This window comes from Symphodus melops, assembly GCF_947650265.1.
Source record: "Symphodus melops genome assembly, chromosome: 3".
Taxonomy (NCBI): domain Eukaryota; kingdom Metazoa; phylum Chordata; class Actinopteri; order Labriformes; family Labridae; genus Symphodus; species Symphodus melops.
In genome coordinates this window covers 19,441,524-19,456,560 of record NC_136693.1, presented here as the reverse complement: position 1 = coordinate 19,456,560, position 15,037 = coordinate 19,441,524, and the positions used below count along the sequence as shown (strand labels likewise).

General features: G+C 39.7%; 2 protein-coding genes and 1 pseudogene across 4 annotated transcripts; 2 read left to right on the top strand and 1 right to left on the bottom strand.

Annotated features, from left to right (window-relative positions):
• Positions 1–1,317: 1,317 nt before the first annotated feature.
• On the bottom strand, positions 1,318–2,766 carry LOC306821247 (programmed cell death protein 2-like). Of its 2 annotated transcripts, XM_079339556.1 has the most exons (4): positions 2,594–2,766; positions 2,282–2,493; positions 1,769–1,877; positions 1,318–1,418 (listed from the first exon to the last, which is right to left on the bottom strand). In XM_079339556.1, the coding sequence occupies exons 2-4, from the start codon at positions 2,477–2,479 to the stop codon at positions 1,333–1,335; spliced, it is 393 nt and encodes a 130-aa protein (XP_079195682.1). In that variant the 5' UTR covers positions 2,480–2,493; positions 2,594–2,766; the 3' UTR covers positions 1,318–1,332. The 2 variants fall into 2 exon arrangements, with proteins under 2 accessions (XP_079195682.1, XP_079195681.1); XM_079339555.1 differs by lacking the exon at positions 2,594–2,766 and having other exon boundaries at positions 2,282–2,581.
• Positions 2,767–3,475: 709 nt separating this feature from the next.
• LOC306821243 (uncharacterized protein) lies at positions 3,476–6,772 on the top strand. Its single transcript, XM_079339551.1, has 2 exons — positions 3,476–3,744; positions 5,537–6,772. The coding sequence occupies exons 1-2, from the start codon at positions 3,555–3,557 to the stop codon at positions 6,679–6,681; spliced, it is 1,335 nt and encodes a 444-aa protein (XP_079195677.1). The 5' UTR covers positions 3,476–3,554; the 3' UTR covers positions 6,682–6,772.
• A 2,552-nt stretch (positions 6,773–9,324) lies between these two features.
• LOC306821245 (rho-related GTP-binding protein RhoU-like) lies at positions 9,325–13,963 on the top strand (annotated as a pseudogene). The gene is made up of 4 exons (XR_013781768.1): positions 9,325–9,973; positions 10,277–10,329; positions 10,998–11,186; positions 11,684–13,963. The product of XR_013781768.1 is annotated as a rho-related GTP-binding protein RhoU-like (transcript).
• The last annotated feature ends 1,074 nt before the right edge of the window (positions 13,964–15,037 follow it).

Below are 15,037 nucleotides of genomic sequence, written 5' to 3'. Positions count from 1 at the left end.
GCTTTTTGCACGGCCTATTTTAAAAAAACACGGCCTTGAAATGATTGCACGGCTTGACCTAGGCCGTGCAAATATCTACATTTAATAGACGTGCTTACTACACGGGTTTCTATACGGAGCGCTAAATATCTGATTAGGCTACATTCTAATTCTGGCTAAGAATATGTTTGCCGAATACCGGTAGTGAAAAACTTAAACCCGATCCCGTTAACGTTTCTACAGCCACCCGTGTCCTATTTGGTAGACGGCGTGTCAGCCGGATGACTATAGCCGCTATGTAAATAGCGTCATATGATAGCAGCTAACTGCTAACAGCTAACAGCTAACTAATAAATTCAACAAAGGAGAAAAACGCTCCACAAACCAAACCAACGCTGGAGACATCCAGCAGGTCATCTCCTCTGTCACTGTCATGTGACTCTTTATTACAAGAACTCAATCCAGCTTTGTTTCAGAGAAGGCTGTGAGCGGCGAGGACAAATACACACGTAAACAATCAGCTGTGTTACAGTCAATGCTTTAAACACGGCAGAGTTTTGTTTACCAACGTAACACAGGAAGTGACGACTCTTTCAACCAATCAACGGACTGCAGGGTTTAGCTCCAGATGATTGACTTATCAAGGTCTAGGGATCTATTATTACTGGATGACACATGTAATATTATGAATTTATGTGTTTGTTTGTTTTTTAAAGAAAGTGTAGAGAGAAGCAGTGGGCTAACAAAGGGCTTAGACAACATGAACCAAGTGAGTTGCAGTCAAATGATGAAGGGGTGTGTCAGGGCCGGGGCTGTACAGTAAATCAACATTATCAAGCTTGGGAAAACTAAAATGTGTAACAATGCATCTTATTGAACAGAATGCACCATTTAGAGACTTATTCAGTTTTCTTCAAAACTAGTGTGTTAGGAGCACATAACCGCCGCGCCGCCGTGAGTGACACAGAAAAAAATTTGCACCCCCTGTATTTTCTTTTGCACCCCCTGTTTTCCCATTTCTGCCTAAATCACTGCCAAGACATGACGTATAAAAAACAGTGTTTGTATTATTTGTATCATGCCGTTCAAAAACAGAATAAAATAACACTTAAGCTAAACTTTGTCTAAAATACATATGAAAAAAACAAAGATATATTCACTGAAACATTTCACAAGTTAATTAAGTATTTCCTACAATCTTCCTACTAGTGTTAATATTTCAATTAAAAGTAAAAGTAATGACACCCTTAACCATAATCTCCCCTCAGGGATTAATAAAGTATAATAGAAAAAAGATTAAGTCAACTACACTTTATGTATGTATAACTGTTTATCATATAAAGTGATGAATAACTACTCTGAGACGGGGTATATAAACTCACCTGACGGAGGGTTGTAGGGGTAGAATTCATTCCTCCTGCTGAGCTGACTTCTGAAAACTGACGAGAAAACAAACTTGTCAGAAAAATGACTGAACGCAATCACACGTAGATGTTTCCCTCAATTTAAAGTTTTGTAAAACACGCACAAAGAAAAAACAAGCTGGACTATGTTATTGCCATACGTTACAGTCAGACCATAGAAATGTATAAACACAGCTATAAATAAATCAGGAGAGTTATGTTAAAAAAATTATATATAAAAGTGAAAAATAAAGAAAACCCCTTCCATTTGTAGGTGTGCCCTAGATACATCATACGGTGTCTAATTTATAATATGTCATACTGTATTATTAATAATACTGTTACTGTTGTTGTCCACACTTTTGACTGGTAATATCTGCAGGTACCTTTCATACAGCGACTGTCGTTGTATGTGTAGCACTCCCGAGTCTTGCAGCAGAACAGAAAGAGCGTCCTGTGAAAACATCTGTCATCGCCAGAGATGGGTGCATACACCTGCATGACCCATGGCAGAGAGTTAGGACAGTTTAGTTAGATCTGAGCATATCTTACAGCCTGTTTAAGAGCAGCATGAAGTGAACTGACATCACAATTCCAACATACAGTAGTGCAAAAAAAGAAAAGACAACAGATAAAACTAAGAAAGAAGTTAATCTTAGTCTGTCTGGACACTTTAAAGTAAGATGCTTTGGGAATATTAATTGTCATATGTTGCAGAAAACTTCTTTCTTCTGAAATAATTTATAAAGTATCCTAAATCCCCAAATATATGTTATGAAGTAAACAAACTCTTGTCGAGTAACTTCTGGGTACTTTTAAAGCAATTTAGGGGTGGAAGGTCCCGAGTGGGTCCAGTGTCTTGAGGAACACCTTTCCTCTCCCCTCTCAGGGACACTGACCTGCAGTAGAAAGGCCATGGGCAGACGGCAGATCTCACACTCGAGCGCAGGCAGTGAGGGCAGCCCACGGAGACTGAGCCACGCCGGTTTCCCACCGACTTTGCTGGGGAACTGCGGGGACAGCAGCCGCCACGGCTCCGCATCCTCCAGAAAACCCAGCACTACTTCCGCTGTGGACCTGCTGTCTGCACTCGACATGTTAGCGGGCTTAGCTGTCAAAAAGCCACCAAAAGAGCTGTTATTATTTAGAGTCTACAAAAACACAAAACATGTGAAACGAGTGATGTTCAGCGTCCGTGAGGAAACACTGACCAGCTGATGTTTTGTTCCGCTTTCCTCTGTGCTCTGAAATTATAAATATTTAGAGAAAGGGCTACTTATCTGTTTCATGTGTGTCTGTATGTATTTGGTATCATTTTATTTCCTGTCTTACATGAAACTCTGCGTGCCTGGTTTTCAATTAAAAATAATATTTGATGAGGTCTTATTACTCAATAGCATGCGTTTCTCCACTATGGCCCCTAGATGGAGCAACTGTACAATTATGGTTTTACAGTAGTTCTTTTCAGCACGTTGATTTACATTTGTTTAAGATATTTTATTACGCTGAGTGGAATATGTTATTTTCTTCTCCATAGCTGGACAGCTTTTCATTTTCTCTGGTTTTCATTTCATTGACATTATAGGTTTTTAATTTAAAAAAACGATGTAATGTCAAAATCTATAACATATTACACAGTGTTATATGATATATTGACATGTAGCCTAATTCGTGTCAACATATCTCACACACAAGTGATCTCACTTGTCGGTTTCAACAATAAAATGCTACGGTACATTGCCAGATACAACAACAAGAGTTAAAAGTGCAAACTAAGAAAAGCCTACTGATTAACTAAGTAAAAGTTGATGAACATTTTGATTCTCCATTTTGGCTCCACATAATTGAGTAACATTTACCATAGAGGCAAGAAACAGTCAGACAGACAACAGTGAGAACGCAAAAGCATAAGGTATGCTGATTAAAAGACCATTAACTTAAACATTTATTTGCAGTCGTGTTCATTCAAGTAGAAGAAAAACTTCTCACATAAAATGTAATGTCAGTTCAATAGACTCCGTCTGCATAAACTGCGGACCAATCACAATCAGGCTAACGCCATGGAGTGAACGTCGCTTGCTCGTGGTAAGGTAACCAAGGTAACGGCTCAGCAATTTAAGTTTGAAATGTAAACGGAGTTTTGGGAAGAGAAGTTGTTGCTATTTTTCTAAAATGTCTGAAGTTCAGTTGCGGAGATCTGTCATCGAGCAGAGACTGTCTGCAGCTGCTGAAGAGATTTTGGAGCAGTTTGACGGAACAAATGCAGACTATGAGGAGGAAATCTGTCGATTAAAACGGGAAATGAAGCAACAACGCCACCTGTTGGATGCTTTCAACCCTAGAGTCTGCCTACACAGATTAGGTTTGTATTGGGTTTTTAATGCTGATTCATTTCCAGTCAAATGTGAACATTTTTAAACTAATGATGGGTTTATCGCTCAGATATACTCTCTGTTGAACCTTGTTTATACATAAACAAACGGCTGCGTCACAGACGTTGACGTTGACATACGACGTCTGTTTCTGGAGGATAGTGTTTAGTGTGTGGAGGCTTAAAAATAAAAAATAAAAGCAAGAAAATGTATGTTTTAAACTTCCAAAATTGATACAATTATTGAATATGTGACTTCAATCTGTGATTAATTCAACAGAAGTTTAAATTAAAAAAAAAAGGATACATTTTAGACTGAACGCCTGTGGAAATCCACTAACCTTGAGGTGCACAGGCTCTACCTCAGGGACCTTGTGTCCTCATGCAATGTGATGTTCGAAAATGCCAGATCTGAGTATATCCACCAACTGGTAGCACTAAATAAGAAAAACCCCAAAGTGTTATTTGAAACGATAAACTCACTTGTATGTCCTGCTGCCCCAGTTACCCCCGTGTTTTGTGAAGCTGACAGCAATGCCTTTTTGAGATTCTTCACAAACAAGATAAAGATGATTAAGGATAACATCCCGACCCCTCTTTGTGTTACCCCTGCTGTTTCTGAGCCTGTCTCTCTTTTAGGACGGTGACGGTTGCTGATATTTCAGCAGTGGTGTCTAAGATGAAGCCCTCCTCTTGCTCATCTGACGTCCTTCCTTGTAGGCTCTTTAAAAAAGTGTTTGGGGAAATTGGCCCGTGTGTGACCAAAATGGTTAACCTGTCTTTGTCTACCGGTGTGTTTCCTACTGCATTCAAAGATGCCATAGTGGAGACATTACAAAAAAAAAAGCAGGCCTAGACCAAACAGATCTTAATAGTTTTAGGCCTATTTCTAAGCTCCCTTTCATGTCAAAGATCCTTGAGAAGGTGGTCTGTAAACAGTTGACCCTTTTCCTGGATCAAAGCAACATCCATGAGCCGCTTCAGTCCGGTTTCTGTAACCAACACTCCACAGAAACTGCCTTACTGAAAGTGTCTAGCGACATTATGATGGCTGCTGACTCTGGAAAGTCCGCTGTTCTGGTTCTCTTGGACCTGTCCGCAGCCTTCGACACTGTAGACCATCAGATTCTGCTGAGAAGACTGAGGGATCAAGTTGGACTGTCGGGATCAGTTCTAAAATGGTTCTCCTCTTATCTAGCTGGACGTAGCTTCAGTGTAGAAGCTAACCAAATAAGGTCGGAGTCTGCGGACCTGCTGTGTGGAGTGCCTCAAGGTTCCGTTTTGGGTCCTGTCTTGTTTTTGTTCAAGGTTCAAGTTTCAGCCAGATGTTGGTGCCTTTATTTTAAAATGTTACAAGCTTTTAAAATCTATCTAAACCATATGGACATAAAAAAAATAGCTAGAGAATTAGCTTGAGAACAGCCACGATACTGTTGGTGTGTTTGATTTAATCACACAAAAACAACAACAAGTGGTTAATTAACACTGTAATTACAGCTTAAAGTGCTGTTGTCGCACGTAGCAGCCATGTTGGATTCTAACTCAGGCTACTCCAAGTTGCCACGACTTTCCGACTAGTAAATATGACTTCAGGGGGCATTCCAGTTCACACTTCTGACTGAAAACTCGAAATTTCCCAGTTCAACTGGAAACATTCATGTGGGGTGAATTTGAAATTAAAGGCGTGTCTTAAAGATGATGTCATATATTGATGTTTTCAGTGGTATCATCTAAGTAGTAAATTCAGGTTTTTATAACTTTATGTATTTCACTGTTTTCACAGATGTGCAGCAGCTGGTGTTGAGTCAAGACGAGGTTTCCCCTGAGGAGCAGGATCTGAGCCCTAGACTGGACCAGAGCGACCCACCAAACTCATCACAAATTAAAGATGAAGAAAAGGAACTCTGGGGCAGACAGCAAGGAGAGCAGCTTCAAGGGCCAGAGGAGTTTGATATCAGCATGTTAACGTTCCAACTTGTCCCTGTGAAGACGGAAGAAGAAAACGAAGAGAAACCTCAGTCCTCACAGCTTCATGAAAACCAAACTGAAGAGAGTAGAGACATCCAGCATATGAAAACAGAAGCTGGTGGAGAGGACTGTGGAGGACCAGAACCAGGCAGAGACTTTAATCCAGACAGTCATTTACAGCCGAATACTCCTGACAAGACTTCACACTTTTCTGGATCTGATACTGATGACAGTGGTGATTGGGAGGAGAGAGATGAACCTCAGGAAGGTTTAAAACTTTTGCCAAACAAAGACATACCAGATACTCTTGACAAAACCTCACACTCTGAATCAAAGACAGATGACACAAGTTGTGCTTTGGAGGACTCCAGGAATACTCAGGAAGATTTAAACCCTGTGAAAAACAAAGATGTACCTGTGAGTAATGTGGTATGTAATACAGCTAAAATATCAGTCAGCTCCTCTGAATGTGCTACAAGCTTCGGACAAAAGAAACTAAAAAAACAAAAAGGAATCCAAACAGGAGTGAAACTTTTGAGTTGCAAAAAATGTAGCTGTTCACTTTGTAAAACAAGGTTTTCTTCCCAAACAGCTGTTGTGAGGCACATGAGGACCCACACAGGAGAGAAACCATTTAGCTGTTCACTTTGTGGTAAAAGATTTACACAAAATGGAAATCTGAGGCGACACTCTGTAGTTCACTCAGGAGAGAAACCATTTAGCTGTTCAATTTGTGGTAAAAGATTTACACAAAATGGAAATCTGAGGCAACACTCTGTAGTTCACTCAGGAGAGAAACCATTTAGCTGTTCAATTTGTGGTAAAAGATTTACACAAAATGGAAATCTGAGGCAACACTCTGTAGTTCACTCAGGAGAGAAACCATTTAGCTGTTCAATTTGTGGTACAAGATATACACTAAAGAGAAATCTGAAACGCCACCTGGCAGTTCACTCATGAGAGAATTGAGTTGTTCATGTTTTTGTTTGCTAAAACGTTGTTTTTCCAAACATAAAATAAAGTCTTGTTTGCTTCCATAGCAAAGATTGCATTGTTTGTCTGTGTACTTTCTGTGCATGGGGCCCAGAAGTAGAGAAGGTGCCCATTCTGGATCAGTCTCCATCATTTGTAAAGGACTTTTTAGAAATACAGCATATGTTTTTTTGAATTTCTTGTGATTTTTAAAATATATTATATAATCCAGTCTTTTGGAAACTCTGCTTTTGTTGTATGTGTTCTGCTGAGAGTCAATGGCCAGATGTGTTTGTTTACCACCTTATTTGCCTCTAAGATGGTTTATTCTCTGATGCGCCCACTGCCCAACAGAACTGTAGTATTGCTTAATATGTAAATGATGTAATATGAAACTCCGATAAATATTCATGAGCCGGAGTCCAGAGGCTCAGAACTCCCTGAGCTGCTGTGACAGGTGAAAGCAGAACCATGGGGACTGTGGAGGAATCTTTAAAGTGTCCTGTCTGCCAGGAATTCTTCACAGATCCTGTGACGCTGCCGTGTGATGACATGATTTCCCTCCCCTCTGACCTCACTCTGCAGGTAGGGTTGTCATGGTGCCACAACGTTCAACTGTGATATGATTCTAGTAGAAATCCGAAGATAAAGATACCTGGTTTAATAGCAGTAAACCAAAATGGAAGTAAAGGGAAAATCAAAGTTGGGAACTAATTTAATCAATTTAATTTTGATCATTTAATTGCTTTAAATGATCAAAAAACTCCTGCAGACTGTTACCATTTCACACTTGACACCTAGTGTGTAAAACAGGTCAACTGCAGTCTGATTTTGCTATGTGGCAGGTCACCATGGGGGTGACACTGAAGCTTCAGTGTTTAGCCAGCTCTGCATGGGTCTGTAAACCTTTCTGCGTTCTAACCTCTCTCCATTTTTCAAAAGTATCTCCAATACTGATCCTAGTTTGAGCAGGTTGGTTGAGCTTATTAGAAACATGCAGAGGGTTTTTAAGTCGGGTACAATCACTTCTATCTGAACCAGTTACACTGCCCGCTTCCATCGCTGCAACACCTGTTGGTTTGACCTGATAACTGCTCTCATATCTGGTAAACTGAGGGGCATCCAAAACGACCTAACCCATTTTACTTATTGGACTTTTAAGACCTGAACTACTTCAAATGTTACATGTTGAGTGTCCTGAAATGAGATGTCAGAAGCAATTTGGGCCTCTGCTTTTTTATAACTTGACATAAAATGTTTATGAGGACTATATTTATATATGAAAAGTTGAAATTGGAAGGATTCCCTAAACAAGACGTGATTATTTAATTAACATCGCTAATGTGTGTAAAATAAACCAACACCATCACTTTTAAAGGTATTTATAGTCCACATTATGTCACAAAGATGTATATTTACCCTCTATATCTAATATTTATTTTTCGTAAATATTAGATATAGAGGGTAGATATACATCTTTACAACCCTCATTTTGTTCCCGCTTTGCAAAACACCAGACATAACTACCAAAATCACCGTTTCTAGATTAACAGTTAAAATATCAGAAGTTAACAGATATGTTTCTTAATTATAAGGGCATGTAGTGTTGATACGAGTTAGCATTATCTTGCCACTAGAGGGCAGTATAAAGCTGCAGAAGGTCCTTGAGGTTGGTACAAGTTTTTGCCTTTAATCAATTAATTTAATGTTCAGCCAATTTAAATATTCAAATATGAAATCAAATGCCCTTCATTGTTTTTCTCATGTGCATACCTTTCTGTAAATATGTTTAGCAACGGTTCAAAGTTTAAACTGTGATTTGTAAATAGGAATAATAAAAATCTACGTGTCTTACCTCACCACTTGTTTTTCAGTCAATGCACACAGGATGTTGTTTCAATTAATGAGTATTTAATAGATTAGAACAATAAATCAGAATTGTTAATAACAATAAATCAGAATTAATAACAATTGTAATTTATAAATATTTACAATAAGTATTTTCAATAAACAAGAATAATATATGGAAACAATTAATGACAACAATAAAAAAGATTGATGAATAGGAATAATAAATAAAACATAACATGAATATTTAAATAACGCTACACAACTGAAGAAAAGTTAAATTTGGGAACTGCTGTGATGAATACACAGCACCAAACTCCTCCTCATAGCACAACTCTTGCATCTTTATTTTGACCCATGATTGTCTTTCTTGGTACAGGCGCCTTATTGCAGGAGCCAAACTCAAAAGAAAAAGCCTGATCATCTTTCTGTGACCTCTCATTTTCTATTTCTGCCCATCTAGCTTCCTTCTTCTTCAAATATTCCTCCAGCATGCTGTCACTGCAGGAAGGAAAGCAGCTTCAAGGGCCAGAGGAGTTGTTGCAAACAGCCAATAAACCTTGAAGAAGAAGAAGCAGGCGACCCCATGTGTGGATAAGGTCTTGTTTTGTTCATCGTTCACAAAAACCATCTAAAACGACAACGTGCTTTAACATATTGTTACTATAAGGCTCCCACATACACGCGCACACACAGCCTATGGTGCACTAACGCAGGCACGCGCGCGCGCACACACAAACAAACACACACACACACACACACACACACACACACACACCGTGATGTCACTTAAAGGGGAGTTTGGACAGTCTGTATGTCTGACTGGTGGACGGACACAGATTGTAACAAACGGTGAATCCCCGCTCTTTTATTCGGACTTTTATTCATTATTAAATCAACCATGGAGCTAAAAGTGGATACAAAGTCAGGTTGGGGTTTGACTGGGGTGAGCAAAAGTTCACATTTATAGTAATTGAACCATGGAAATGAAAAGGAAGCGGTCAGCCGCGACAGAAGAACAGGCAGCTGCTGAGCCCTTGCAGCCCAGCAGATAACGGAGGAATGGACGGTGTGAAAATGAGATCAAACCGGGACTAAACCAGATGCCTGGGTCTTCCCGAGCTATAGGATATGTCACCCACCTCCCCGTTCCAAATGCATCCGCGGGGCGATGGGGGCTACAAGCCAGCACCAGTGTCCCCTGCTCCGCCTGTCCCGCCTAGGAGGGTCCGAAGCCGGGACAGGGGCTCCGGCAGGACGCGGCGGTCCGGGGCAGGAGCAGGCTCAGGGGCCGGACCCGGAGCAGCGGAGAGGCGGGTGAAATGTGTACTCATGTGAGACGGAGCTGTGGGGAAAACCAGCCTGGTGGTCAGCTACACCACCAACGGGTACCCCACTGAGTACATCCCCACCGCCTTTGACAACTTCTCAGGTGATTCTGTAGTTTAAGTTGTTTAGACCATAAAGTCTGATCATAAAGGACAGCTGTGTATTAAACAGAGACAGCTTACAGCTGTTAAAGACATTTATAAAAAACTTTCCTATAGACCTGTTTAAAATAACATCATAGCTATACACTTTTGCTATAGTTCTGGAGGAACATATTAAAATGTAGGCCTACTTACACCTGGGCTTTTTAAACATTTCTGTGGGGTTATTGATATCTCAGTGTCTTTATTGTTGATGCTCTAGACCTATAACTTCATTTTGTCTCATGGTGTGTGTGCAACGGTAGTATCGGTGGACGGTCAGCCTGTGAAACTACAACTTTGTGACACAGCTGGACAGGTCAGTAATACCCAAACACACACACACACACACACACATACACACAGGCAGAGGCAGCAGTATTTCCTGCTGTTGTTTCATTTGGAACAATCCCTATAAAGGCTTCCATCTTTATGGTTGCTCTAATTTGTTGATGAGCAGGCAGACAACACAACCATCAATGTCTCTGGTTGGAATTGAACCAGGGTTCTGTGGTCTAAGCTACCTCTCTCAAACTTGACAAACATCTTAAAACTTTTTCAGCTGGACATTTAAAACAAACTTAACAAACTTTTGGTGTTCTGTAACAGAAACTCGTCATTTTTTAAGACAGCATTTTAATAATATAGTTTTCCTTTACTTTATTTAAAATTTAAAAAAACAAAATGAACTACGAACAAGATATGTCATGTCGAATATCACTGTCAGTCTAGGTGGCCTCATTCTGTGTCCAGGAAATGGTCTGGTTAGTCCTTCCTCGGAAAGATTCCAATGTAGCACTCAGGAAGTGATGCGTTTTATTCCTGTTTGCAGCTGCAGCAGCCGTTTGTGTTGAAAAGTTCTTGTGATACAAAGCTTGTCGAACAGTTCTGCATTGATTATATCTGTGTTCTTAAAAGTGTTATTGTGCTGGACATTAAATTATTGCACTTGCTTAATGTTTTTTCTCTGACTGTTCTTCTTTTCAGGATGAGTTTGACAAGCTGCGTCCTCTGTGCTATACCAGTGCAGACGTGTTCCTGCTTTGTTTCAGTGTTGTCAGTCCTGCATCCTTCCAGAACGTTCCTGAGAAGTGGGTCTCAGAGATCAGAGGACATGCCCCATTTGCTCCGCTTGTCCTTGTTGGGACTCAATGTGACCTTCGAGAAGATGTCAAGGTGGAGTAAATTTACACTGTACTGCATATAATATACACAAACTCCATATGATCAATGCCCTTTGGGTCTTTAGCTTTTTTCTTAAAGGTGAAAAAGGGACTCTGCAGATCAAAAGGAGTTTGTTAGGTCGTTCCTCCACCAGGAGGTGACAGAGGAGTCTATTAGAGACTTAGGGCCCTGTTGTGAAATAGCATCAATATTTTGGGTAAGGGTATATCCATAACAATATACATAAATTAGCTAGTTAGTTTATGCCAGGAGAGTTGATTCTATTTATCTTTGTTTTTATGACCTTTTATGCTTCAAAGTGTGTGTGATGTTAACTATGTCTTAAAATGATCAAAATACTTTGTAAGATGCTTTTAAAATGTCTGAAATCTTTATTAATAAATTATTATTATTGGTCATTGGTTAAATCCTTCTTTAGTGATGTTTAGGAATTCCCAGTAACAAGATTATCACAGATACAAATTAACCCAGTGTTGCCCTCTCTCTAGGTTCTCATCGACCTGGCTAAGTACCGGGAACGCCCTGTGGACCCAGCAGATGCTAAAGACTGTGCGTTGGAGATTGGAGCTGTGGCCTACATGGAATGCTCTTCCCTGACCCAGAAAAATTTGAAAGAAGTGTTTGACACGGCCATACTGGCCAGTTTGCAAAACTGCAGCTCCCATAAGCACCCGAGAGGAAAACAGCAAAGAAGAAAAAAGAAAAGGCAGACAGCGGACAAGATGAAGAGTCTGTCAAAGCCATGGTGGAAAAGGTACTGCTGTGTTGCCTAGGGCAGAACTTCAAGGTTACTTTGTCCTGCTCTGGATTGAGCTGGATTCTCATTCTGCCTGAACTCACGCTCAGTTTGTGTTTTTCTCTTGTGGAGCCACATGTTTCGCAACACCATTGGACTGCTGCTGAGAACTAAATCAAGACTTTGACGGATATTTTACATTTTTTTATTTTTCTAATCACTTCTTGTGTTATCATGGATAAGATTAACTTCTCAGACAATCCTGGTTCTAGCATGCCCTGAAAAGATTGCAGTGATGCAGTTGTTATCCAGGTTTGAATCTTACTTTGTGGAAAGACTCCTTCATAGAGGGTCTATGAAGGAGGCAGAACTTTCCATATGATGGACCCTCCTCATGTCACGTAGACTGTCCAGACTAAACACGAACAGAAATATTGATTTTCTCTCCTCTGCCTGACACATACATGGAATAATGTTTGGTCCAGTGATCTGGTGAAACCCTGTTTCAACCTCGTATGGATTTATGTGGCCTTATTATGTAACTCGGAGGGGGCCTGACTCTCTGGAGATTGTGCGTGACCTGAATGAAACTGCATTTAAGCTCAGCCCTGATTCCAACTTGTTTTAAACGTTGGTTGGATTTCTAACACTCATGATAAGAAAGAACTGGAAGCTGAAGAGCGTCTTTCAGACCAAACTTTGTACTCATTCAAAGAAGATTCTTTTGGATTTTCTGAGCCGTAGGCCATCAGAGCACATGATTACAGCAAGCAACAAATCTTACCCCTGGTTGATTTTCCAACCTATGTAACTGAGATGATCTTTTTTAAAAACAGTCTGTATTATTCAGCCTATAAATGCATCACATTCATATCCAGATTAAATAAGTGACAGTGTATAAGTTTGACAAGGCTCAGACTTGAGGGAAAGTGGGCATACTGTAAGCAGCATGATGAAGCCCATTCATTTATTGAATAATACAACTAAAGAAAGACAAGAGAGAATGGGGGATGACATGTAGTAAAGGGCCAAAGTTGGCTTTCAACTCAAGAGGATATAAGCCTGGATATAAAACGTTACAGCAAGGCTATCCAAAGCCAGCTACATATTTTTGAACTAAGCTACTATACATGTATTCTGCCATCAAAATTGACATTTTAAGATGGGGTGTGTGTATGAGACTTCTGGGTCTTTTGGAGCCTGACTCAAGTGGACACTCAAACATCTGCAGTTCTTTTAAAGTTTTGCAACACCAGAGGTTTCCACTTATTCGCAACTGAAGTCAACATGTGATACATTTTGAATCTATTTTCTGCTTGAAAGAAACAGGCTTTGAACAAAATGTTCATCAGAAAAATAAACTTTTTTTTTAACTGAATGCTTAATAAGACTTCTTATTCAGGTCGCCATTAAAGCCACTTGTCAATATAGGTAGTTCTACCCAAGAGAATACTCTTTACTCTTGAGATCCTTAGAATAGGATCATCATTTACACAATGAACATCATGCTGAATTGAAGAAAATACGAAACTAGTGCTGAGACACAATACACAACAGGAAAAAAAAAAAACACATCAGCGATAAATCCATTGAGAAGTAGTGTAACTTTCTATCTATAGAAAATGATTTTTCACTTTTTAAACAGGGTAGTGGACCTTCCTAGATTATTGGAAATAATTATGGTTTTAAAGACTCACTTTTTCTTCACTTTTCAAATTTGGAGACAATGTCAAATTATGTTTTTATACTGTTTTATGTAAGAAAAAAAAGTCTTGTAAATGACACACCTTACAAAAGTGATCAAAATACCTACAATAAGAGTAGGCACAATTAAACACACAAAAGCCATCTGAGAGTATAGATGATATAACCTCAGAGTTCGTTCTGTCCTAAAGCAATGTAGTTCACTGTGTCCATGCCAAATTCATTCTCCTCATCTATTATACTTTACAACATGGGGTTGATTTCACAATTCCAGCAATGTTGAATATATGACTGTCAAGTTTGTTTTATATAAATATTAAGTGACCCCTGTTAGGTTTTGTTTTTAGGCGGACCCCAAAATGCAGAGACAGAGACGAACACAAGTGGTTTAACCAAAAGATATTTACTGTTCCAAACAAAAGAGCAGGCAGTGAAGGCCGGAGGCTGGCTGGCTCAACGATCCAGGAGGCACACCAAAAACTAGAAAAAAGGAAAAACATACGATCAGTCCAACTGTTCCAAAAAACGAGAGCACAAAAACCACAAGAGGTTATCAAACAATATGCTGGAAGGCAATACGTGACCACTACCGAGTAATACGGAATTATCTGGCACAGGAGTAGGGTGACAGCCAGGTTTATATGGAGGGGTTGATTAGATGGGAGACAGGTGTGCCTCGTCTGCTGCCTGGAGGAGCCAGCCACACCCCCTGCCACTCACATACCTGCAGAGGGAAAAAGGACCAGAGAAGGGAGGGGGAGAAAAGACAACTCACACAGAAAAAACAAAACAGAACTGAAACCTCACAACCCCCTCTCTAAGTATTTGTGAATTATTGCGTTTGTTGCTCAGCATCTCTTCACACAGATCTTCTATTTTACCACTGAAACAACCATTAATCATTGTACATAATCTGGGTCAGCTGAGTCGTCTTTCATCTCTAGATTAAGTTTAATATGTTTTGAAGCAGAAATAAAAAGTCAAACCAACACATTGTGAAGCCTTCAGCTGCCACATCTTTTGTACATTTTTTTTTACTTAAACAAGAACAACCCAAATCATTGACAACTCTTTATCTGCGGTTCCTCTGTCTGAATGGCTCTTTGTATGAGTGTGAGAGTCCCTGAAGTAGAAAAGGGTTGCAACAAGTAGCAGTCCAATGTCTGCCATTACATCATGTAGACACAAAAAAGCTACAAATACAGATACAAATAAACACAAAAAATATGTTTTACTCATGGACATCTGTGCTTTGGGATAATCATCACTTTCAAATAAAACAGGAAAGTAGGGCCAAGGTCAACCTTTGTCTGAAGAATAACTGGGAGATTAGAAGACAAAGGTTAAAATGTCAACCTTCATTGTCCGCGTTTTATTTACTGCAATAACTCACTATGTTTTT

What these genes read in the sequence shown, in the direction of transcription:
- LOC306821247 (XM_079339556.1), bottom strand. Translation starts at nt 2,479, where the DNA reads ATGTCGAGTGCAGACAGCAGGTCCACAGCGGAAGTAGTGCTGGGTTTT. An exon ending in CCATGGCCTTTCTACTGCAG is followed by an intron (nt 1,878 to 2,281) that starts GTCAGTGTCCCT and finishes TGGGTCATGCAG; the next exon opens with GTGTATGCACCCATCTCTGG. An exon ending in CGACAGTCGCTGTATGAAAG is followed by an intron (nt 1,419 to 1,768) that starts GTACCTGCAGAT and finishes TTTTCTCGTCAG; the next exon opens with TTTTCAGAAGTCAGCTCAGC.
- LOC306821243 (XM_079339551.1), top strand. Translation starts at nt 3,555, where the DNA reads ATGTCTGAAGTTCAGTTGCGGAGATCTGTCATCGAGCAGAGACTGTCT. An exon ending in AGTCTGCCTACACAGATTAG is followed by an intron (nt 3,745 to 5,536) that starts GTTTGTATTGGG and finishes CTGTTTTCACAG; the next exon opens with ATGTGCAGCAGCTGGTGTTG.